The sequence below is a fragment of the Epinephelus fuscoguttatus genome, linkage group LG5 (assembly GCF_011397635.1).
Source record: "Epinephelus fuscoguttatus linkage group LG5, E.fuscoguttatus.final_Chr_v1".
Taxonomy (NCBI): Eukaryota; Metazoa; Chordata; class Actinopteri; order Perciformes; family Serranidae; genus Epinephelus; species Epinephelus fuscoguttatus.
Genome location: NC_064756.1, coordinates 9,909,124 through 9,933,219, shown reverse-complemented (window position 1 = coordinate 9,933,219; position 24,096 = coordinate 9,909,124). Strand labels below are relative to the sequence as shown.

General features: G+C 41.7%; 1 protein-coding gene across 1 annotated transcript in view; it reads left to right on the top strand.

The window, feature by feature from the left end:
- The window catches only part of igsf11 (immunoglobulin superfamily member 11), a 119,885-nt gene extending 97,164 nt beyond the window's left edge, over positions 1–22,721 (top strand). The window contains exons 3-8 of the mRNA XM_049577270.1: positions 2,549–2,712; positions 12,835–13,042; positions 13,446–13,601; positions 16,002–16,124; positions 17,137–17,284; positions 19,273–22,721. Of these exons, the coding sequence (XP_049433227.1) occupies positions 2,549–2,712; positions 12,835–13,042; positions 13,446–13,601; positions 16,002–16,124; positions 17,137–17,284; positions 19,273–19,828 (1,355 nt within the window). The 3' untranslated portion in view covers positions 19,829–22,721. The remainder of the gene's footprint in view (positions 1–2,548; positions 2,713–12,834; positions 13,043–13,445; positions 13,602–16,001; positions 16,125–17,136; positions 17,285–19,272) is intronic.
- Positions 22,722–24,096: the final 1,375 nt, after the last annotated feature.

The following is a 24,096-nucleotide window of genomic DNA, read 5'->3' as shown; positions in this document are numbered from 1 at the left end:
TGTAGTTTGCCTCGGACTAGAGCAGCTGTATTCTTTGTAGTACCTTAATAGCACAAAATGCATGCACAGTGTAGTGAATACATTTTATTATCTGGGTGGCCATACTTGACAATGAGCCGCTCACCATTCATCCCTTACATATCAAACCCTTTACAGTATTCATTCTGGAAGAGCACTTGTCTACCAGACATGCTTCAAGAGTAGCGCTGAAGAGCCAGCATGAAGCTTTGGCAGAAGTGTGTGCAATAATGAGGCAACGCCAAGCAACAGTGCAGTTTAGTTGTTGAGCTGTCGAGCCGTTCCCATCTCTGTCTCTTACATGTGTCCCTAAAGGGCTACCATACATGTCACCGGTGACATACACTGATGAGTGTGAATATGTGTGCATCGCAGTGGGTGGGATGCCATGTTTGTGACTGTGTTGAAGGGCGCATGTGCGCATATGTTTGTGTGCTTGTTTTTGGTTTTGAGTTTGTGTGTGTGTTTCTTCTTTGGTCGCGGGAGCTTACAGGCTCTGTGCGCAGAGGTTCCCTAATCCAGTGTTTTGAAATGAGCCCTCCAGCTGTTGTGGGCTTGAGAGACTGCTGCCTTGGAGGAGGCTTAGGGATGATAAGATGCTCCTTCTATCTTCATTCCTCTAGGACCTCCTCTCTCTTTCTGTCTTTATTTCTTCAATCTTCCTCTGTCTTTCTCACTCCCTAAATCTAGCACATTTTATATATCTATGAAGCCACAAGAATAAACACTTATCTCATGCCGCTTGTACAATTGGACATTCCAATAGGGTCGTAACCTTTTCTGTGAACGTCCTCCGATGACAACAGAGGTTTAACATGCACGTGAAGTGAACATTGTGTACACAGATTATGGAAGAAGATCAGATTAGAGTTGTGACCTAAGAATTTATTGTACTTGTAATGATGGCCAGAGATTGTATTTGTCATGAGGGTTAATGGGAGCTCATTAGCTGCATTGTGACGTACACGCTGATGAGACTGACGTGCCGCTTAACGTACAGTCTTATTATTGAAACAACTGAGTTACAGTGAGGAATCATACTACTGTAAAGGACACATATTGACATTCTGATGGAATATAATGCCTTAAAGTGAAATTGCTTCCATAATTTATGGCAAGTCTTTTCATGACTATATCTTCTATGAACCATAACTGAGTGGAGCAGTTTGAGCGCTGCCTATCTCCCCTGTGCCAGCAGTGAGCCTGCAGGGCTTGTGGTGTCTGCCAGCAGAGGGAAAGCGTAGGAAGTCGGCAGTTTTCGGACAGACAGAGAGGAAGCAACAGGCAGTCTGTCAGCTAGAATATGACGGTGATATTCAATACCCAAATTCAGCAGAAATGACACTCAAACCCTGAAATTCTTAGCAGATGCCTTACATTTTGTGACCTAGAAATAATACAAATAACTGGATGTATGGTGGGTTGTTTGATTTATATTTTGTTGTGCGAGGCGCTCGCATTTGATGTCTGGTTTTGACTCCTACGTACCACACAAATGGCATGCTGGTGGTTTTCTGGCTTATGGCAAGATCATCATCTTACATTATCACTAACAAGGACGATTCACAGGACATGATCAATTATCTGTAATCATATCAGTGCCATCATCCTCCTCACCATGTTTAGATAAGATTACTTCCCATTGGGGTTTTTGGACATGGATACATGCTTGTGGGGGAAATCTAACTTAATTTAGGCTGTAATGTCTTTAGCTGGTCTAGAAATAGGATGCTGCATGTACATATTTCTCTCTGTGGGTCTGTTATGGCTGACAGCTGAGTCCAGATGAGGGAAGCAGCTCCTGGGTACCTCAGTTTGAGAGGATAGACCTTCATACACAAGACAACAAGCTATCATGGTTGTTTAGTAAGCTGCATGAGCCCAGAAAGCAGCAAATAGTATCTGAAATAACCATTACTATCAACGCTTGTCATGTTCATTTTGTATGTATTGATACAGAACATGTTCCCGTGAAAGCAGCAAGAAGCAAGTTGTTTTAGGGAATGAATAACTCAACAGACAGCCTATCGTGTCTCCCCATTTAACTACTACATATTTCATGTGATCCTTCACAGTGTGGTCTAGATGTTTGTTTAGCTGCTGAGAGCATTTCAAAAGAGGAGCTCGGTTCAGGAATCATGTTTGTTTTGCTGTAAAGACGGAGCGGCAGCAAAGAAAGGATGCACCGAGAGATTAAACATGACTTCTTGCCTTTTAAAATATTGTGCATTTACGTGTACATGGCAAAGGTTTTGCTCATTATTACTTGTAGTTAGAGACCTCCCCTCTCCATCTGGGTGTCTGTCCCTCTGTCTCTATCTCGAACTCTCTCAATATCACAGATACAGGTGAATATCCTGCAGAGGGACAAGCTAGTTTCTCTTATAAAATGCAAAGATTAATACAAGTCACCATACAAGATGCATCTGTTGGGAGTTGTAATTACTACATTTAGATGTCTACTCTTCTTGTTCTCTTTTTTTACTTGTTATGCTTTGAAACACTGATGACTGCCTCCTTCCTCCTGCAGTGTACGTGCGGGCGCTGGATGTAACGGTGTCCCAAAGCAGTATCCAGGTGGCCCGCGGCCAAGCAGCCGTCCTGCCCTGCTCCTTCACCACCAGCGCTGCCCTCAACAACCTCAACATCATCTGGATGGTGATACCACTGTCCAATGCCAACCAGCCAGAACAGGTAGAGTGCACATCATTGCATGAACCCACTCAATCAGAGCATTCTTCGAGCTTGTTAAGGTACTTACTGACATGTATACCATCCTACCAAGATGCATCTAACTTGTGTTTTAATGCAACGTTACTGTATACGCTTCATGTGGATGTCTGTGCTGCTTCCAACACCAACCATACAGTCAAAGCAGGTACACAAGATTTAATATGTACTAAGGTGTGCTCAGATACAGCGCAAAGAGAATTGAAAACCTTGAGAACTGAGGAACTTGCACAATGCATCCACAGAGAAACGATCTTTGGAGCTTGAGGGACATTTAGTGCAATTAAAAGACAGCAATGGCTCTCGCTCACGGTGATGGTCATTAAATAAAACCCAAGCTATGACTCAAACACAAAGACACAACACTTCTCTTTCCGGTGCATCTGAACGCACCTTTAGGATATTAGTTATGTAAGTTAGATGACTTTATTAGAGTACATTAGATGTAGTAAGTAGAAGTTGAAGATGTGTGTAGATAATTGTCACTTTCCAAATGTAGCCTGCAGGACAGCAATGTCATGGAGAACTTTTTTTTTTTTTTTTTTTTTTATAAAACAATGTACTTCTTGAAGCTCATTTTACTGTTTAAGTTTCTTTGGGAACATTGGCAGCAGTTTAGATAGCAGACAAAAACACTGCATGATTTAGACTTTACTTTTGTCTCATAGCCGTTAATTTTGTCCCACTGGCTTCTCACCGTTGTCCCTTCCCGGCTTGCTACTCTCATTTTCTTTCTATTTTTTTCTCACCTTCTCTCCCTTCCTCCCTCTTTCTCTCTCACTCTTCCTCCCCCCTTGCGGGACTTCTGTGATTCCATTTGAGTTGTTTAACATGCAGCTGCAGGCCGTACAAGCTCACCTGCCTCCCTTCACTTTGAACCCCGGCGCTGGTCGGCCGTCCAAATAATACAATCATCTTCTGCACTAATTACCTCACGCCCACGACAGGCTCTATATCGCAGCTGTTCTCACCACTCACACACACAGACACACACACACACACACACAAACACCGGTACACACACACAAACTGGCATTAGACAGACTGCTGGTCCAAATGTAGTGCAGATCCACATGCATACATGCAGGGCTTGTATATTTACTGGCTTCACACATACACACATGCAGAGTGCAAAATAACAGTGTGAAAACTGACATGCATGTTTCCATACATCCATAATAAATGCATACATCAGAGTTGTGCTGCCATGTGCACACATGTGGTTAAGGGCTTATGAAACTGAAAACAACAGTAACATTAACATGTATAGGCACTTGCTCGCGGGTGAATGCATGTGACTTTTAGATGCCGGGCGAGTGGTGATGGGAGCCGATACATTTAGAAAGTTGCATAACATTCATTGTGTTTCACGCCATACCCTCACACCGTATTGTCTCATGTACATGGTTAGGTCAATGCTGACGTGTACCTGAGAACATTGGGTACAAGCACAGTGATGCACACAACTTTTAAAGCGTGCATTGCTAAAAAGAGAACATTAAATTTACATATGCATTCATACAATCGATGCAGTCACACACAAGAAGAAACAAATACTGTGTGAGCTACAGTTCCGCGACAAGGTTGTGCATGTGAATTTGGTGAGCTGTCGGAAAAGTGAGTGAAATAAAGTGCTGCGTGGGGCGACAGTACAAGTACAAGGTCATTTTAGAGGAAGAGAATGTCATAAATGATTACAGTTGATGCTAAAAGCCATTAAGAATTACTGAACAGAACTGGGTACACTTGCACACCCTCACAACCTGCGTTAGCACTTTAGCGAGTGCACTCGGACCACTAAGATCTCTCACTCTGCTCAAATTTGAATACCATGTTCAGATTACACAAGATGATGCTACTTACTTAGCACTGTTAGAGGGCAACGGCACCAAATATGCTGGCGCCTATGACTTCGCTAACTTGGCTGTTTGTTGCAGCTCGGATTAATCCTGCTATACATTTGCTCAATGCTTTGACCCGGCATGTTGTTTAAGACTTCACTCAGTGTTTTACAGCCTTGAGCCTCCATGGTTGACTCCACATTATAGGCTATATAACTTAATGAGTCAAGTGTAAGCTTCATATATTATGTATATGAGTGGAGAAAGTGTGCCAGTTAAGTGCACCTGGAGTCTCAAGTAGCTAATTAATACAAAGGACAGATGGTAATTAAGGAAAGACAAAGTTAAATAATTCTATTGGAAGCTTTCCTGTTTTTAAAGTGGATGTAATCAATATTTTTATACGGAGGACTAATTTCAACAATGGATCAGATGATGTGTAATGAGGGAATAGTTACAGGACTCTGAAGCTCTTCTCAGCTCTGCTGAGTTTTAGAGCATCCTTCAGCTTGGTTTTAGCTTTCCAGTTCACAACTTTACTGTTCAGTCTCACACAGGTTCCACCTTCTATGGGACTCTATAGGTCGCCTCCAATCGTGTGCATGTATTCGCCCTTTAAAATTTGCATAAACTTAGCCGGCCAATTAGATTGTGCCTACCTGAATACATGTGAACCCAGCAGCCCATAAGGCTGCACTCACTGCTGTCTGCTATTCTTTTTCTTTTCAATGAATGTTTATTTTGCCCACTGGTAAAAAGGGATAGGCGAGTGTCAATTGTGTTGAACTTAATTCCCCTCCGGGCATGATACACCTGTATGTGCGCCTTTGTGACCAGGGGAATGTGGTGTGGAGAGCATCTGCTGCTTGTCTTTTGACCCCTACTTCTCCGCTGTGGCAGGCTACAGCGGCTTACGTTTTGCCGGTCAGCCTGTGTGAGATAGAACAAAGGTTACGGTATTGTAACCCTTGTTCTATTAGCACAGGAGGACCCCTCTGCCTCGGGGCCCTGTTGTTCCTAGGATAGCAGGCAGCAGCATTTACTGCCCTATTTACCAAGGGGTCCACTTGTTCAGGTAGGCACATCCTGATTGACTTCCCACATTTATGTTTATGTTTATTTTATTTAGGAAGGGACAGTGCGCATTAATTAACATGATCACTTAAGTCATGTAAATGTGCCAGATTTAGCCATGCAGGCTTATTTTTAAATGCAGTCCCTGGCAGGTTGATGGTGTATTTGTATATAAGAAAAAGGCATTAAAACAACACACGCACACATAAAACCTGATTGATGACATGTAAATAGAAGGGTGCCTGAGCACAGAGCAAGCGTATAACCATGGACAAAACACATGGCAAGGCACAGAAGCAAAAACAACAAGACATAAGCACTATTAACAAAACAATGACATGACAATATAACCAAAAACATTAAGAACCTACTATACAAAGGTACAACATAAAACATAACACAGACCAAAGCACATAGCCACAATCAAACACACAAAAGCACAAAGCAAAGCACACAAGCAAGGACAACAGCACACAAGATTAGCAAGACAGTGACATCACCATAAAACCAAAGCACATTAAGCACGTACCATACAGAAGCTATACAGTAAGAAAACAAAGACATAACCACTAATTTAGATCATGACAACATGTTTGATTGTCCAGTGTGTGCTTGGAAGAGAGTTTTACCCATAGTGTCCAGAGGAGGGCTCCACTTGTGCTAACAGAACTAGGGTTACAGTAACGTAACCTTTGTTTTGGTTCTGTAATTTACCTGCCCAGCAACAAACAGCAGATAGACAGACAGAGACTAGCTGGTGAACATAGTGGAGCATTTAACAGGTAAAGAGCCATCTGGAGTTGGTGGGGACCAAAACAGAGCTATAAGAGAGTAGATACTGGACTTAAATTCAACAGGTGACCAGACACAAGATTCTGAATGGATGCTAACGTTGCTAACTGCTGGAGGTATAAATAACCCATCCAGACTGACATGGTGACACAGCTTTAAGTCATGTCGGGGGTCTGTTTGAATGGGTCGACACATGTCATCCCCCCCTCCTTTATGACCACCCTTTCAGCCAGGGTTGAATGCAGGTCGGAGGCTGCCCAGAGTGGACATTAATCTCTGTCTACAGTTCTGCCTGGCTGTAGCCATAGTCCTGCTTGTTTACACTGAGTACCTGACAAGCTGAGCTCCAGATTACAACACACAGGCACGTAGCTCAACAAAGTGTACCTGTGTGTTTTGGTGTGTATGCATGTTCATGTGTTGTCTCCGTATATGTAATCTGTCTATCATGCCGTTGTTGTTGTGATCAAACAACCTGACCTCTTTCCTCTGGGCTGCTAGGTGTGAGATAATCCAGATAAACACACACATACACACACGCACACAAGTAGACAATGGTTTTATGTTGCCGAGCTGTTGTTTATCCTCTCTAAACTGTTTGCTGGATGTCTGTGTTATTTATGTTCTAATAAAAGCCCCAGGTTCAGGCTCCCCTCACACCACCTGGGAAACTAATTCCTGAAACTGATTTTGTAGTTTCAATCATTAAAATAGTTGATATATCAAAAATTTATATGCAAGGCTTCGGTGGAGACGTTTCTTCAATGTGATGTGCCTGGCAGTTTAATATTGTCAGTGCCTGAAATCCTTTGAAATCCAATTTTGATACAGTTTCTCTCTTTACTTGCTCAAGTTGAAGATAGAAATTTATTGGGAAAGTTTTATCACTCCAGCACTGATGAAAACTTTTTTGCACTGTCATTGTATCATTTCTAAATGGTTTTCTGTCTGGAAAAAAAATGAATTAAATATGTTTCGTCAATTCCTGGAAAGGGGGCCGTGTTGATTTTTATAACTGAAAGAGTAAAAATTGTGCACTTTCGGTGAAATGAGGCTCTGGTGAAATTGAGGTCATAGAAAATCTGTGGTGCAGAAATGATGTTAATCTGTAATTGAGAACATCTGTCACAGTATTTTAGATGATCAGATTCTGATCCTTATCTGAACCTAACAATCTGCCAGAGGATAGATCAAATAGACGCTGCATTCGAATACCCTCAAAATATGACCTTTTTTTTCTCTGTGTCGCCTCCCTTCAACCCTGCGTAAACAATTTTTGCAGGACACATCAAAGAAAATGAACAAGGACCCATTTCAGACAGCGCCAACACATCATGTTGTTTGTTTGAGGCTGTAACTCCTCCCTGTGGAGAGGCTAAGAAGAGGTTATATTACAACTAACACATTTAGCTTCAACACTCTCTCTCATATACACTAATGTGATACCTTTTATTGATCAGCCGTAGGAAATTCTTTTTTTTTTATTTTCTTGTTTCTATGCTCCACGGACATCAGGATGCAGAGTCAGCAACAGTTCAGTCATTGTCAGCAGTAGGGTTTTATGTGTCTTATTTAAGTACATGAATTATTTCTGTTACGAGGGCTTGAACCCTTACCTTTAGCTGAAGGGCACAGATCACTAACCCACCCTGATCACTGCCAAATCCAGATCACTGACACCCTCATTTTAATGGACAGCATCACTGCATGGGAATGCTGATGTTCAAACTAGCTGCTTGCAAGGACGCCTTGTACTTAGATATCCTTTGTTCAGATATGCTTGGTTTAGGTAAGGTAAGGTAAACCTTTAATGTCCTTGAGGCGCAATTTTAGATACAGACAGTAGTCAAGAGTACAGCATAACAGACAGTACAATACATAACACACAGAATCCAGAATCACACACTGTCAGGGATAAATCATGGACATTAGTGGTCACTGCTGGTTAAGATGAGTGATAGCAGACGGGACAAAGGACGATCTGTAACGCTTAGTGCTACATTTAGGGAGGCAAAACCTCTGCTATGATGGAAGCATCTGAAACTCAACATGCCGGAGATGTTGAGAGTCTGAGACAATAGACTGAGCTTTAGAGGTGACCCTCCCTTCATACAGATGCTGTAGGTTAGTGATCTTACAATGATCTTACAGCACAACTTGACCACTTTTTCCAACTGTTTTTTAAGAATGGACTCAATAAAAGTAGTCCTATCTACATCGAAACTCCTCAGCCTCCTCAAAAAGAATAGGCGCTGGTTTGCCTTCTTACAGATGCCGTCAGTGTTCACATCCATATTCAACTTGTCCTTTAAAACAGTGCCCAAATACTTACACTGCTACACTGCTGCCACCAGCTCCCCCTTGATCACACATGGAGCAGGAGGGCAGGGCCTCCTCCGAAAATCAATAAACGTCTCATGTGAAGCAAAGACTGGTCACACCAATTAACAGATTTATCCAAAATGGAACCATGGTCATATTCTGATCCATGAAGAAGACTTACAATAACAGAGTCATCCATGTACTTGATGTGTGATTACTCAGACATTTGGTTGTATAAACAAATTAAAAGGTTTGTGTATTATGTACATTACTTGTCTTCTGGGCGGCCAACACATTCTCACTCTGACCTTGACATTTGGTTTCCACGTCTACATACGACATGCAAGGTACCCTGGGTGCGTTGGTTGTTGACGTTCTGGGACGGTGTGTCAAGTTCTGCCTGTTACATGCATTGTCTTCATGCACTTCAGTTTTCACAGGAAATAAAACGTTTACATACAGTCTCTTTCAAAATAAACACACTGCGTCAGTACAATACCGCTAATCGATGTTTTTTTTTCCTCCAACATCAAACAGACATGGTTAGGTTTAGGAAAAAAGAACAGGGTTTGGCTTTATAATCTTACGGTAAGCGAACACCACTCTCGTGGGTGAAAGTCGTGGTTTGTTGGACCACCCATCTACCCCACTCGCACTTTGGCTGCCGTAACTTTCCTTCTTGTCCCGCTGCATTTCCCCCTGACGCCGCTGGGTGCCATTAAACTATAACGGCAACCAGTTAAAGGACACCTTTCTTTTGTTAGTTTCTGATGCTAAGTCACTGCCCAAGCACTGGATTTCGATGACTTTGGACTGAGATCCGGTTCGGGTGGGATCCTCTGACCACAGAGCAAAATGATGCAATGTTTTTGGACAACTAACTTTGGATTTAAGATGTTGGACCGCCCTTACTCCTTTCTTCCTAACCTCTACCAACCAGGTCTCACACAGTATTTGAAGAGTTGGGAATGAAAATGTGCCTCTACCTACCCCTCTGTTGCACATTGAACAACAAAGCGCTGATACCAGACTAACTCATGGTCATACTTTGTTGGTAATTACTATCAGTGGATCAATTATAATTCTGTTGCATTTTTGTTCTATTTTGTATTTCTACAATCCCCACTTTTGGCTCCTATTCTACCTCCAGCTGTCTGAGGAGATGGAGCTTCTCTTTGAATTTCCTCTCCCCCCTGAGGGTTTTTCCTTTTGTTCTTTATGTATTAAACAAAACCTTTTTTTTAACTTGTCTTCTTCGATAGCTTGTGTTATTGAATACTGTTGTTAATGTAGGCCCAAAAAGCCCTTTCAGACATGATACTTGATGTGCTGTGACCTGATTTGACCCACAGTGACTTTTCATATCAGCCCTTGCAAGCAATGATTACTACAAAAGACACTGCTGTTTTGGTGTCCTTGAATGCACCACAGAGAAAACAGAAACATAGCAACTGGCTGATCTTTCTAAACACTGACTGTATGCTTTGGACAGGATGGCAATAAGGTCAAGCGTGCACGCAGTCTGTAGTTTACGTGCTAAAACCAGCAGTTTGAAAAACAAAATACACTAGCGACATGGATCTTGGCCCATATTGTTCAGAACATGTCTCAGAGGATAGAAAGAGATAACAGTGGCAGCTTACAGTCAGTAAATTGACGAGAGGCTGTCGGGGTTTAGAGGTTTATTCAGGCTTTATTGAGGCGATGGCAGTGTCCCTCATGTCTGGGGCCAACGGGGCCCATAGGGTCAGTCAGAAGTAGGCTCCACTTGCGAGACAGACAGTGACAGAGGATATCTGAAGGTTTACTGTGTGCATCCACTTGTGGCTCACACTCATGGGGCAGGTTGCAGAGCATGAGAATGGGCTGTAGCGAGAGTGTGAGGGAATGCTTGTGCTGTATGTGTGTAGGATTTTAGGAGGGAAGGGATGTAGCAGAGGTTTACCGCTGGGCCAGCAGTGGGACGTCCAGATAGTCCAGCTAGAGTTCTTAGGGCTGTCAGCCATCTGAGTGCCAGCCATGACCTCTTTTCTCCCTGCACACAGCTACAAAGCCAACCAGGTCATGCGAGAGGATGAGGTGATTTATACACACACATAGATATGGACGGAGCAACACAGTGGACAGAGATGCAAAGTCTAGAGAATGCGCAGAATGTGGCGTGTTTTAAGCTGGAAAATACACACGAGTGCACATTCTTATGTCCATTATGGTATTTTTTGACACCTGTAATGCAACCATGATTGATTTTTTTGAATGTCAGAAAACTAAAGTCCACAGGAGCTCAGTTAAAAACAAAAAAGCACTGGCAGGTGTAAGATGCACCACAGTTTAGGGCCTGCTTTAATCCTCTGCTCACTCATGCACACACACCAACACGCACACCCAGTATGGGTTGCGTGTGAGGCCGATTGATTGGATCACTTTCACCGAGCATGCAGATTATATTGTTAGGTCATCAGGAGTGTAGAGCCAGGTCATACCGGTGCCGTCTGTCAGAGAGGCAAACAGAGAGGTAGGCAGAGACACACTGACAGAAACTGGCGGGGGAAAAAATTTTGACATGAAAAAAAAAAGTGGACGGACAATATGTGAGACCACACTGTTACTGAGATTGAAAAACAGTCTGTGGCAGGACAATCACACACAGTTGCACACACAAGTCAAAACTGATACACTCCCTGTGAGTATATGAATATACACTGAAACACACACACACAGAAGATGCAGTTGCAGGCTCTCATCACAGCTGAGGAGCTGCCTATTCATCTGCACATAAGAGGACAAAGCGAGCGTACTGCACTCAGGAAATTGCAGCCGCGCAATTTACAACCGTTAAGCAGCAGTGGAGGACACAGTCACATACACACTCCTGCACTTCCATCAGAACTATCACTCTCACGCACACACACACACACACACATGCACACACATCCACACTGGTGCTGGTTGTTTCCCTGCCTGGCTCTTTGAGCAGTTCAATGAGGGCTCTTTTCACCAAAGTGAATAGCCCCTCTGATTCCCCTCCGCACTTTGTGTCTACGTGAGTGCGTGCCTGTGTGTGAGCTGGTGCGCGCGCGTGTGTGTGAGTGCCAGACTTGTGTGCACATACCATGTGTCTGCGTGTGTCGTCTTCATCTTTTGTGTGGGCCCAGCTGAGGGGTGAGAGCTGTTTTGCATGTGGCTCGGCCTCACAAACGAGCTGTTCAGCCCCGAGTTTGAGGCCTGAGGGAAGCTTTTGAACAAATTGATCCTTCATCGCTCTTTAACTTGGACCTGAGACAAGCTTACCTCAACCCAAAGGCCTGAATTCATCCTCAGAAGTGTGTTCTCCACTGTGACTAATTTCAAAGGTCACTGATGTAATGATAAAGAGCAAGGATTTGGTTTAATTTCTCGCTGAGTTTGACTCCTTGTGCAGAAAAACCTCCTCCATTGCTACTGTTGGATTCATCAGATTGCAGTTTATATGTTTCTAAGTTAAAATGTTTTCAATTATGCATACCATTTAGTGGATGCTTTTATCTGAAGAGCCTGATAGTACCATAAAAGCATACTTTTAGTATGTACTCCTTACCCTGGAATCACTGAGCTAGAAACAACCACTTACAAATAAAAGGTTTTTCCTCCTTCTGTCTGTTTGTTTGTTTGTATCTTAGGACATGAAAATCTGTTCACTCCTTAACTTTCTCTGTCCACCTTCAAGCTATTTTTAAGCCTGTTAGAAGAACTAGGACTCCCTCTAGTGGGAGGTATTTGTAATAGGCCACAAGTGCATTGAGGATTTTATGGCCGCACAAACTTTGGCACCATCTGTTACATATCTTTGAACAAAGGCACACATTTATTTGTTAAGAATTATTAAAAATAAATGAATTGCTGATTCTCAGTACTTGTTTTTCCCCCTGACCCCTTTGCCACCAACGCATCTTTCCACCCTCCACCCTTTCCCATTTACCTTTCTGTTTAACCAATTCACTTCAACTCGCCATCCTTTTCTACATCCGTCACCTTCTCTGTCTCTCTTCCATCACCTCCCCGTCACATCCCAATCCAGGTGATTATTTACCAGGGCGGCCAGGTATTTAGCCTCGCCAACCACCTCAATGGCCGTGTGGGCTTCGTGGCTACCATGCCAAGTACAAGTGCCTCCATCTTCATCAACAACACCCAGCTGTCCGACACTGGGACCTACCAGTGCCTGGTCAACAACCTCCCAGACAGAGGGGGGCGCAACATCGGTGTCATTGGGCTCACCGTGTTGGGTAAATTACTGCACATCACCACAGAATATTTCATTTTTTAATGTCCTAAAAAATAAGACGTCAGCAGGAATCTTTAAATTCATATTCAGAGTTTCATTGTTTGAAACTTGCTCACTTTGGCCCTTAACTTGGAGGACATCATTTCCTTCCAACTGTAGAGCTCTAAAGACAGATACACAACAGCATTTTCAATGCAGCAATCATGAAAAATTCTAGCAGGTTGAAACTTTATTTTTCAGTTTGTAAGAGCATCAGTTTGCAGTGAAGCAGCATGCAAACACTGTTGTAATGCTGAGAGTCTTCAGCTTTTTTTAAATATGAAATTTCCTCTGCAAATAAGAAATTATTAGATTTTCTTTGTATACCCGTTCACACTCCGCCGCCTACTCTCTCCATCTGCCAGTGCCCCCCTCGGTGCCAGCATGTCGAATCCAGGGCACTCTGGATGTAGGCAGTGACATCATGCTGATCTGCAGCTCAGAGGAAGGCATCCCGACGCCATCCTACTCCTGGGAGAAGCTGGACGCGCTGCCCAAGCTGCCGCACAACGCCATGCAAGGTATTACTAACAAGCTGGCCGTCGGAGTTCCCTTTTGCCCCACCTTTGCTGGTAAATCCCACACACATAGCGTTGCTCAGACTCAGCAACAATCCCACCATCACCGCCACCTGTCATGTGCCAGGCCCAAACTACTGCCCGCCCAAGGCCCACCCCCCCTTCTGACCCTGCTGAGGGGTGATGATGGATGGATGAAGTGTTTTAAACCATGTGAATTTGTGAATGGGTGCATCAGGAATGTGTGTGTGCAATTAACCCAGATGATCTGTGGTGGTGTTTTATGTTCTTCCTCATCTTCTCATGCTGAATACCAACTCTGACACACTTGCAATTTTTTGTACTGGACTGGTGCAGTCACTGTGGCCATACTGCTTCAACAGTAACTAAGTATGATAAGGAGCAGGTAGAATGGAAATGTGTTTGGTTTTCAGCATCAGAGAGCACTGGTGTCGTGGACTCTCCTTTCTTTTCCAGCTGTGCCCATTGCACAGTCGAATAATCATCATCAAAAGTCACTCTCTTTGTCTGTACACTACTGGTCAATAAAAGGCTAATGTACAAAATGTAACAATAAACTGCAGATTGCAGATTCCCACAACAATAAAGTCAATATATGTATATATTTTTCTTGTATGTCGACACTGGGAAAAGATTTTCAATGTGAAGACACTGAATATTAATTGCAGATTCAGCTACAAAGGTGACTGAATACATGCCAATGATTATACCAACTGGCATGCCTGGCAATCAGCTCTTTGATATGTTAACATCTAACTGAGCTTGAAAGAAGCCAGATTGTATCTCACCAAAATGGTAGTTGTATTGGAAAACAATAACAACAAACAAAACACAAAATGAAAGAAACCAAATGTTTCTTATAGTTATATTTCCCTTTTTGTATGCCCTTTACATTACTTCCTCTAAACCCTGATGCTGTAATTAAATGATATTACATTAAATATCAACCATTTGAGGGACAGTTTAAAAATATATTTCAAATCCCCTCCTGTGTTGACAAAATATCAAGACCAGCCTATTAAAGGAAAACTTTGTTTTCAACTTTGTTGTTAGTTGCATCAGTTAGTTATTCCATGTTACCTTGAATTTATGATGAAAACTTTGTTTTACTGGCATGCCCCCACAGAAAACAGCAAACATATTGATTTAATGATTGACTGTGGATTGTATTTACAACAACAAAATCATATCAAAATATTTGCTTACAAGCTAAAACCTAGCTGGACTGAGAGTGAAACTTGTCTTTGCTCTCTTCAAAGCCAGACTCGAATACTAAGATTTTTATTGTATTTATTTATTGTTGTAGTAAAAATGCATGTGTTTGGGAAGTACTGTGCATACTACTGGATACATGAGACTTTGATTTTACTGCACGAGTTGTGTGAGAGTTTGTAAACAGATGATTTGCTATAGTTTCGCAGTTGTTGAACATCATCCCCAATTAACCTTAAATCAATATGTTTGCCTTTTTTTTTATTTTATTGTTAAACACTGTGTTTATAGTCTTCAAGACTTTGATTAAATTAGTTTACTCTTCTTTATGATACATCTCCTCTTGATGACAGTCAGAGAGCCCACCTGGTTTGAAATAATTAACTGTCAGTGTTTGAGTTTTGAGTCTGTCTTCTTCTGCTGCTTAATTTCAATCACATTTTCACTGAAACGTTTGACACAGACAGCTGTGACATCTGTCATGTCACTATCATGAGAACAGGTGACAATCTGCATCATGTCCTATGAACTGCTGAGGCCTTTTTTAATGAATCCAGTAGTGTACAGCTCTTTGGTTATACACCCACAAGTCAACCCATTCATTATTTGTGAAAGAAAGGAATCTGCAGCTTTACTTTTTTAATGTACAATATGCTTTACTTGCACTCTTTGTATTAAAGCTGTATAGCCCCCTCTATTGGTCGGTAGTGAAAGTAGTTAAATTGAATGTATTCTCATACTGCAGAGGAGATCAGAACAAGAAAGTTAACCACATTTTACACAAACTATGAATGACTTACAGAGTTGTATTTCAAATTAACCATGATGTTACACTTAGCAGACTTTTTGTAAATGTTCTTTGACATGCATTAGGTCCTAGGTTTTTGCTTTGACGTATTTGTGTTTTAGGCTGTGTTCCTAATTGCATACTCTTTCTTTTTACTTCAAATATTGTGCTACAGACTGCGACAAATATATAAGCCAAAGGGTAACAAATCAAGTCATGTTATGATACAATAAAGTGGGGCAGCTGCAGTATGTACTGAAAGTAAAAAGAAAAAGTATGTGATTCACAACGCAGCCTCAGTCACTTTAATTACCATGTGGCTCTGTGTGTGTGTGTGTGTGTGTGTGTGTGTGTGTGTGTGTGTGTGTGTGTGTGTCCTTCAGATCAGATGCAGGGCACTGTAACATTGAGAAACATCAGCACCAGCACCTCAGGACTCTACCAGTGTACCTCCAGCAATGCCATCGGCAAGAGCACCTGTCTGCTCAACCTGCAGGTCGTAGCACGTAAGTACACTCAGACACACTGCTCCCTCACTGCTGGATCCATGTAACACTGTTATTGTCATTTATACACCAGCTGACACATGGTTTGGTGAGGGATCTGCATTTATAGATGGAAGCGTCTTGTCTCACTTATACTCTGACAGATGGAAATAAAATTAGGGTGACACTTGTCAGACAGACAGGATGAATATTAACACAGGCAAATAAACTATACAACTACACAAAGGACAAGAGCAGCGGATAGTTACACTGCCTCACGCCTGCACCAGTTCAGAGAAAAGGACAGAGTTGGTTTGGGGTCATACGAGGTCAGACAGTTTGGATAGCTTGACAGGAAAGACTGTAACATCGTTACACAGTCTTTTTTCTTTTTCAGTCTGACAGTGTGTGACAGGATGACGCTCAGTGTCATGAATACAGGCAGACAGACAGCAGAGTGCTGAGTCTGTCTGTCAGAGACAACAGCGGGTTTTAGTCACTGCCGACATAGTGCAGATGAAAATGCTCAGAAAGAGGAAGTGTTACTCAAAATTCTGCTCCACTGCTGTTTCTATTTCACTTTGAAAAACTGATATATTAAAATCAGTACAAGATTTTTCTCCATCTCCAATATGAAATTGTGTCTATATTTTTAGACCAAGGGACATAAAATAGCTCTTGTCCACCAAAGAAACTTACCATAGCATGAGCTCCTCCTCTCACAGATTATATAATAGACACAGTAGCTCCTGTTAGTCAGGCAACACATCCCATAGGTCCTTGAATTGTATTTTAAGAGTTTAAGAGTAAAGCTATATTGCCCCAAAAATATTAAATTGCTGCATGTGTCTGCCAAATTAAAAAATTCTTTGAAAGAGCACACACAATTTTGAAAACAAGTTCATGAACCTACTACATTTCCTGTCTAGTTTTCTGCCACCCATCCAGCTCCCTCTTCATCTGAGGCCAAACCATGATGAATTTAGACTGAACTTTTTGGCGAACACTCTCCTCCTGTCTCTCTGTCCTGCAGCCCAGCCTCAGAGTGTGGGTCTGATAGCGGGCACCATCGCTACAGGAGTCCTAGCTGTCATCATCTGTTCCCTGTTAGTGGTGGTCACGCTCTTCTACTGGAAGAACAAGAACAAATACGACGAGGAGGAGATCCCCAATGAGATCAGGTTTGGCTTTGATCTGTGGCTTTGGTCAGTCACAACCAGATGCTGTTGTTTTTTTTTCCAGTGCATACATAATATTAATGTATGTAGCAGACGTTGTGTCTCACACACAGATTGTTTAGTGGCATATGTTGTACAGACTGTGGCAGGGTGGAGACTACATTTGCAACCCAGAATGAATCACCAGAATAAATATTGGTATTGTACATTTCTGAAAACCATGGATATGGATATGTTTGTGGGTTTCATATAGAGTGGATGTGATGAAACTTTACATTTCTTTGTGTTTCAATTTTTAATATTATGCTGTGGTTAGCATGCGGTTCGGTTAAGGCACAGAAACCACTTGGTTAGGGTTGGAAAACATCGTGTATTGGCTTAAAATACCAGCTCTGGTCACAACAAACACGTGCTTTGAAAAAATTACAAGGTTTTGTCACACCAGACACAGCAAGAAATGTCCCTATGTGTCATTAAAATACATGCTTTTATTGTTTGTTGGTCTAAAAAAAATGGTATGACACTATCTGCTGTTTTGCAGCCGTCTCCCCCGGGTGTCATGCCGTCCACCAGCGAAAGTCAAATGTTGACATGAGACATATGAAAAGTACAAATGTAACATATGTGGTTTGCAGAAATGCACAGTGCCAATGTTTCACCCTGGCGACTGGGCTGACATTCGCGGCCTGTCTGCTGTATTTCAAAGGGTGATAAGATTCAGCAGGAACTTTGTATGTCCTACAGCAGAATGATTAGTGTCAGCACAGCAATCACAAAGATTCAGCTCAGAAACCCAGACCAGTTAATTGGATTGAAAGTTTGAAGAATTCAGCTTAATTTTTATCTCTTTGCAGCAAATGTCTCCATCATCTCAGCCTAATTTGTCTGTTCAAACAGTCTGTGAAGCTCTGTCAGCTGATTAAATGGGCTGCAATTTCTCCCAAAAATCTCTCCATGCATCATTTGGAAGATAAATCATTGTTCAGATATGTGAGTCTTTGGCTGGTTGGGATAACATCTGCTTCATTTTGGGCTCATCTGCAATAGCACATTCAGTTTCCAGCCCAGCAGCTCTGCTTTTCACCACTAACAGCAAATCACAATGAATATTATCTCAGCCAAATGTATCAGGAGCCAAACTCATCCACCAAAATTACTCATGCTTAAAAAATATATGAGTGAGGAATGACTAAACTGCAACTTAAAACCAGTGATATTCACAGCATATTTGCTGGAAGTTTATCAACAGTTTATTGATAAAAATATAAGTACTTTTGAATGGTTTAAATATGGTGGCCCTTTATTGGTTTAAAGGTCTCATATTATAAAAAGTCAGATTTCCATTTCTTTCTTTTCGCAGGTATAGGCGCTGTATAAACACTGTACTGTGAAACTATCATAATGTTCAGTTCACAGAGAAATCCACTCACACTCTATATTCAGAAACTTTTACCTTTAAACAAACCATCAGGAGTTATGTTAAGTTGTGATGTCACAACTATACCATATAAAGGTAGAAAGTGCCACTACAGGGCTGTTACAGTTGTTCCCAAGTTGAAGGTGCAGAGATGCAGAGTGCAGATGTGAAAGACGGGGGACTGTACTACAAAGGCAGTTAAGCTAATCCAGGGTATCATCTCGTTATCTGGTTTGACTAACTCTAACATTGGCCGTCTGGATACAAAGCTGGTTATCAGCTAGTTCAGTCAGCTCTGGGTTTCTTATTCAGCCACAAGTACGTTCATGTGAAAGAGGCGGGGGTGTTGTTATATCCTTTATTTGTACAGTTGTTCCCAATCTAAGGGCAAAGATGAATAAATAAGTAGCATTAAGATTCTCGATGTATTGCAACTTGGCTGCATAGAGGAACTCTTAATTTTTAATGCTCCAATAGAGAATCTGTACTAAACATTTGAAGACAAACTAATTGGCTATCTTACTGCTATTGTTGTTAATATCACTGACATCTTCACAACGTCTTATCTTAACAGAGAAGATGACCTTCCTCCCAAGAGGTCATCATCAGTGAAGGCTTTCCATGCAGACGCCTCATCCTCAGAGAACGACACGCTGACGTCCACCAACACCTACAACAGCCGCTACTGGCACAACCCCAAACCCAACTACGACACCAACTCCTACACCCGCTACAACGGAGACACTCGTCAGACCTTCTCCACCGCTGCTCACGCTGCACATGGACACGGACAGGCCCAGAACGCAGGCCACGGCCACAGTACAGTGGTCACAGCACCAGGCTCAGCTCCGCTGTCCCGCCACGCGCAGCCCACAACAGCAACAACGACAGCGTTCGCCAACGGCAGCCACACACTCCCACCACCCAAGACTCTGGTGGTCACCACAAACTCTGCCCCGTCCCCTCCCGCCATGGTGCGCAGCAACGGCTCTGTGAGCCTCAAACCGGTGGTGACTTCCACACATGGGCAGCACACACACTCCTACGCCGTGAGCCAGGCCACACTGGAGAGGATGGGGGCGGTGCCTGTCATGGTGCCAGCCCAGAGCAGAGCTGGCTCACTGGTGTGAAATCCCATTTGGTAAACTGTTAGCTTTGAAAACAAGACTAAAAACATGCGTGTTTTCTTGTGATTTTTGGAACCCACTGGTGAAGAACAGACCGAATATGGGCTGAAGCAGCCCGCTGCCCTTTACGACTTCGTCACAACCTCTTTATCTCAAAACAAACTTGGATTTCACAGTGCAGAGTTCATTTAATGCCAATTCCCTGATGGACGGGACCCTTTATTTTGTAGATGAGCATTACATGAAATCTGATCATCCCCTTATTGGATGGATTTTCCTGGCTGGTGTGGTGGGAACGATTTTTCAACCATTTTAATTTTGCAAAAGTGGAGGGAAATTTCCTGCAGAACCTGGATTCCCACATTTTTTTCAGGGCTGGATCATTGTATTGATTGTGGGTTTTTGTTTTTTCTTTTTGTTCAGACTCAACACAAGGCATTTTCATCTCAATGTGTCCACACTGCACGGTCAGACAGAAGCAAGCTCGGATTCCCACATAAATGCATGTGTCTGTTGTTTTAGGATAACAAATTAAGTCCGTATTGTTTCCAATAATTTCATTGTCACAGTTGTAATTTTGGTTGATAGTTGTGATGAGGGTTATGCATTGAAACAGTGAATGTTAAAACGTCTGTTGGGAGGAACCTAAAGAATAAAAGGGTGTTGGGAGAAATGGCCTTAGAAGCATATAGAGAGAGGGGTTTTATGGGTGCAATACATCGCATAATATACTTTAATTCATTGAATGCAAACATTTTAATTACGTTTTTGCACTTTTCAGAGCATTTTTATATCAAAACTCGCTGTCTTACAAACAATAACTCAGTCTTACTAATTACAAGCTTTACCCAAACAACATATATCCAAACTCTGCACATACAGAATACTGATGATATTTGAAGATAGCACAAGCACTGGATTTTCACAACAGAAAGCTACTGTCCCCCGATTTAAACTTGAACCTGCTGATGGATGGTGTCGTAGTCTTCGCTGTGTTCATCCTCTCTGTTGTCCTGATCTGGTTGATGTCACATCAGTGCTGCTTTCAGAAGTCGTGGGTAAGAGGATGTCTTATTTCATAAATGCTTTATAAAGAGACAAATATATATTTAAAGGTGATTTTTTTCCTCCCCTTGACAAAGGCTAACACCTATTGTTTTTTTTTTTTACTGTACATATTGTAACTACAACAGTAGGCTAGATTGTGAATCAAAGAAAATACATGTCTGACTGATACATATTCTACAACTCATGTGTCTTAACTTTAAAACGCTTCTTTTTGTTACATTAGACGACAAACTGGATTTGATAGTCTGTTATTGGTTTAAAATCAAGGGATGCTTTTAATGTTTTCATTTTTTAATGGTTATTGCCATTTCATTACGAGGTCTGAGGTAAATACAGTATGGTTTAATATGAATGGCCATATGTGTTACGATTAATAATAGACACCTATGCTGTATATGGTAGTATCACTGTGTTTCTGACCTGCTGTATTTGTATTTTAACCAAATTTCACCACTCTCTGACAAAACTGTTACAGTGTTTCCAAATTTGCAATCATTTCTCATTGTGCATTTATGCGCAATACTAATAATTTCTAGTAGCTATGATGCAATATTTCATACGGCAATTATTTGTGTGTTACATGCTGTATTGAAAGGTGTTTTATTCTTTGAAAGCAATTCCTCTTTATGTCTAATATGAGTTTTAATTAAATGTGCTGTTTTGGCATTTTGAGTCTTACCGAGACAAATTTGTGTGCTAACATTACAAAAAGTGCTCAAACACATGTAATCTCATGATTTATTGTGGAAACTTTATTTTTCTCTGATTTTCTTTTTTTTCTTTTTTTTACATTTATATTATTTAGTTCTTACCAGACAACTTCACTGACTTTACGGAGTACTTTTTTTAATGTAGGGACTACTACATTTATATGTCTTCAGGCTGTTTCCTAGAAGGTGTTATGTTGCACTCAAAATGTTAATGATTAAATTAGAAAATTAAAATTTAAAAAAAGGGAGGGTTGGCAGCGAGTGTAGAGTGGAATTAGCTTAAAGGAGAAGTTTGTACTTTGCACTTTGAGCCCCATTTCTGGGTTGTTTATGATGAAATAGAGTGGTTAAGACCAAAATAGAGACAATTGCTCATTTTCGAAGAATTTGGCTTTCCCCTGCCTGGCTTAACACTGCTGCCTATGGCCATGTGTGAACCTGTCCTAAAACCACCCTCAAGTGGTTTCCAGCCGTGTTTTTGCTCTTCATCTTGATTGTGGAACTATTTTTTCAGCTGCCTCACACCCGTGTTTAAACTTACGCTTGATCGTTCGTTTGACCCTGAAGCGTTATACACTCCAGCCCACTTGATGGCAATAATGCTTCTTTACGTGGCTGTCATCAACCAGCAGGAAACCATTGCAATGTAATGGAACACAGAAAAGAAGCAGAAGAAGAAGGTTGGCGTTGTGTTCAAAGACATCGTGCTGCGACGGATGTTTACAAGCGAGTAATCCATTGTGCAGTTGTTTAAGCTTATTACAAAATTTTTTCGTTCGTTCTCGTTCTTCCTCCAGGAGCGCACACGGCACTTTCGCTGAGCTAAAAGACTACAATGACTAAAACCTTGTCATAAACAACCCCCTTTCCGTTTCCGGTGGCGGATCACTACCAATGGACGATGAGGCTTCCTATAGAAAACCAATGGGGTAGACAAAATGTCAAATACATCATCATGGAAACCAGTTTGCTATGATTTTTATGTCAGAACATCAATGAACACCACTGACCACTGGGTGAGTTTCATGGCTTTGAAAACGAACGTTCAGGGTGGTTTTAAGACAGGCTCACACATGGCCATAGCAGCCAGGCAGGGGAAAGCTAAATTCTACGAAAGGGAGCAATCGTCACTATTTTGGTCTGAGCCACTCTATTTCATCATAAACAACCCAGAAATTGGACTCAAAGTGCAAAATACCGGACTGCTCCTTTAATATATTACACTAGAAATATAAATAAACAGAATGCTCTTTAATCCCAACACATATTTGGATAATGTGCACAATAAATGAGATGTACTTTTGTTTTATTGATGTCTTCCCAAATTCACACACTTATGGAATGACAAAATTCACCTACTGAGTTCAAGTCAACACTGTGTTTGTGTCTCAATTCATTGTCAGTGATGTAAGCCTGCTGTTTCCACAGGCCTGGATCAAACAGTAATCTGATTTTTTTTTTTTTGTTTTTTTTTTTTGCCTGGAAGTCTTCTTATAAATGACTTCTAATTTAATATCTGTATTTTTTAAAACTCTTCACCATGCCAGTGGTTCCCAACTGGTGGGTCGTGGTCCAAAAGTGGGTTGCTGGTCCATTCTATATGGACCACAAATGACTCGGGGAACACCTGAAACTTGTAAAAAACACATTTTATTTTGAAGTACAGTGAATTTCTTGCACGTTTGAAGTGCAGTTTCCTGCTGTAGTGTGAATAACTAACGGACAGCTACTTGACAGAGACAGCAAACTAGCTGTGTGGACCTTGAACTAATGACTACGGAGCAATCTGGACCCCGTGGCTGGACCAGTTGGGAACCACTACACTATGCTCTCATTTACTACAACATGACCACTCCAGATCAATCTTAAATATGTTCGTCTTTGTACATATGACCCCAGTCTAGCCTCAGCTACACTCCAGCTCACTATTGTTGCAGACACATTTATTTAACTGTTTTTTATATCTCTCTTTTTTGTCTCAAGGCTTTCTACTGTGTGGCAGAGCTACAATACTTGAGTAAAAATCCATCTAAAACACACACACACACACACACACACACACATTGATTTATGATTTATGAATACAGTACGGCTCAAAAAGGTCAAAAGATCAAAGATCCCCTCTTTCTCCTCTTTTTTTTTATGTCCAACAGTGTTTTCGAGATAACATATTCTGTCTGTAGATTCCACTCACCATCTCTCCCAGTGTCCCTGCCCTGAGCACTGGCTTACAACATTAAAGACGAACTTGTCTTCAAAGATCTCTGGCTTTATCCTTCCCAGAGAAAATTTATTTCAGGCTGGAAAAAGCTAAACTGAGATTATTTTACTCCCACTCTGCCCTCCATTTGCAGGAGCATCGGAGGAAAGAGAGCGCAATCAGTAGAAAACTACTGAGGCTTTAACCCAGTCCAGATAAACATCTCATCTTCTACCCTGGCCGTAGGCTGGCGTGTGGTACACAAGGTGGCAAATGGGTTGTGTACATAGATA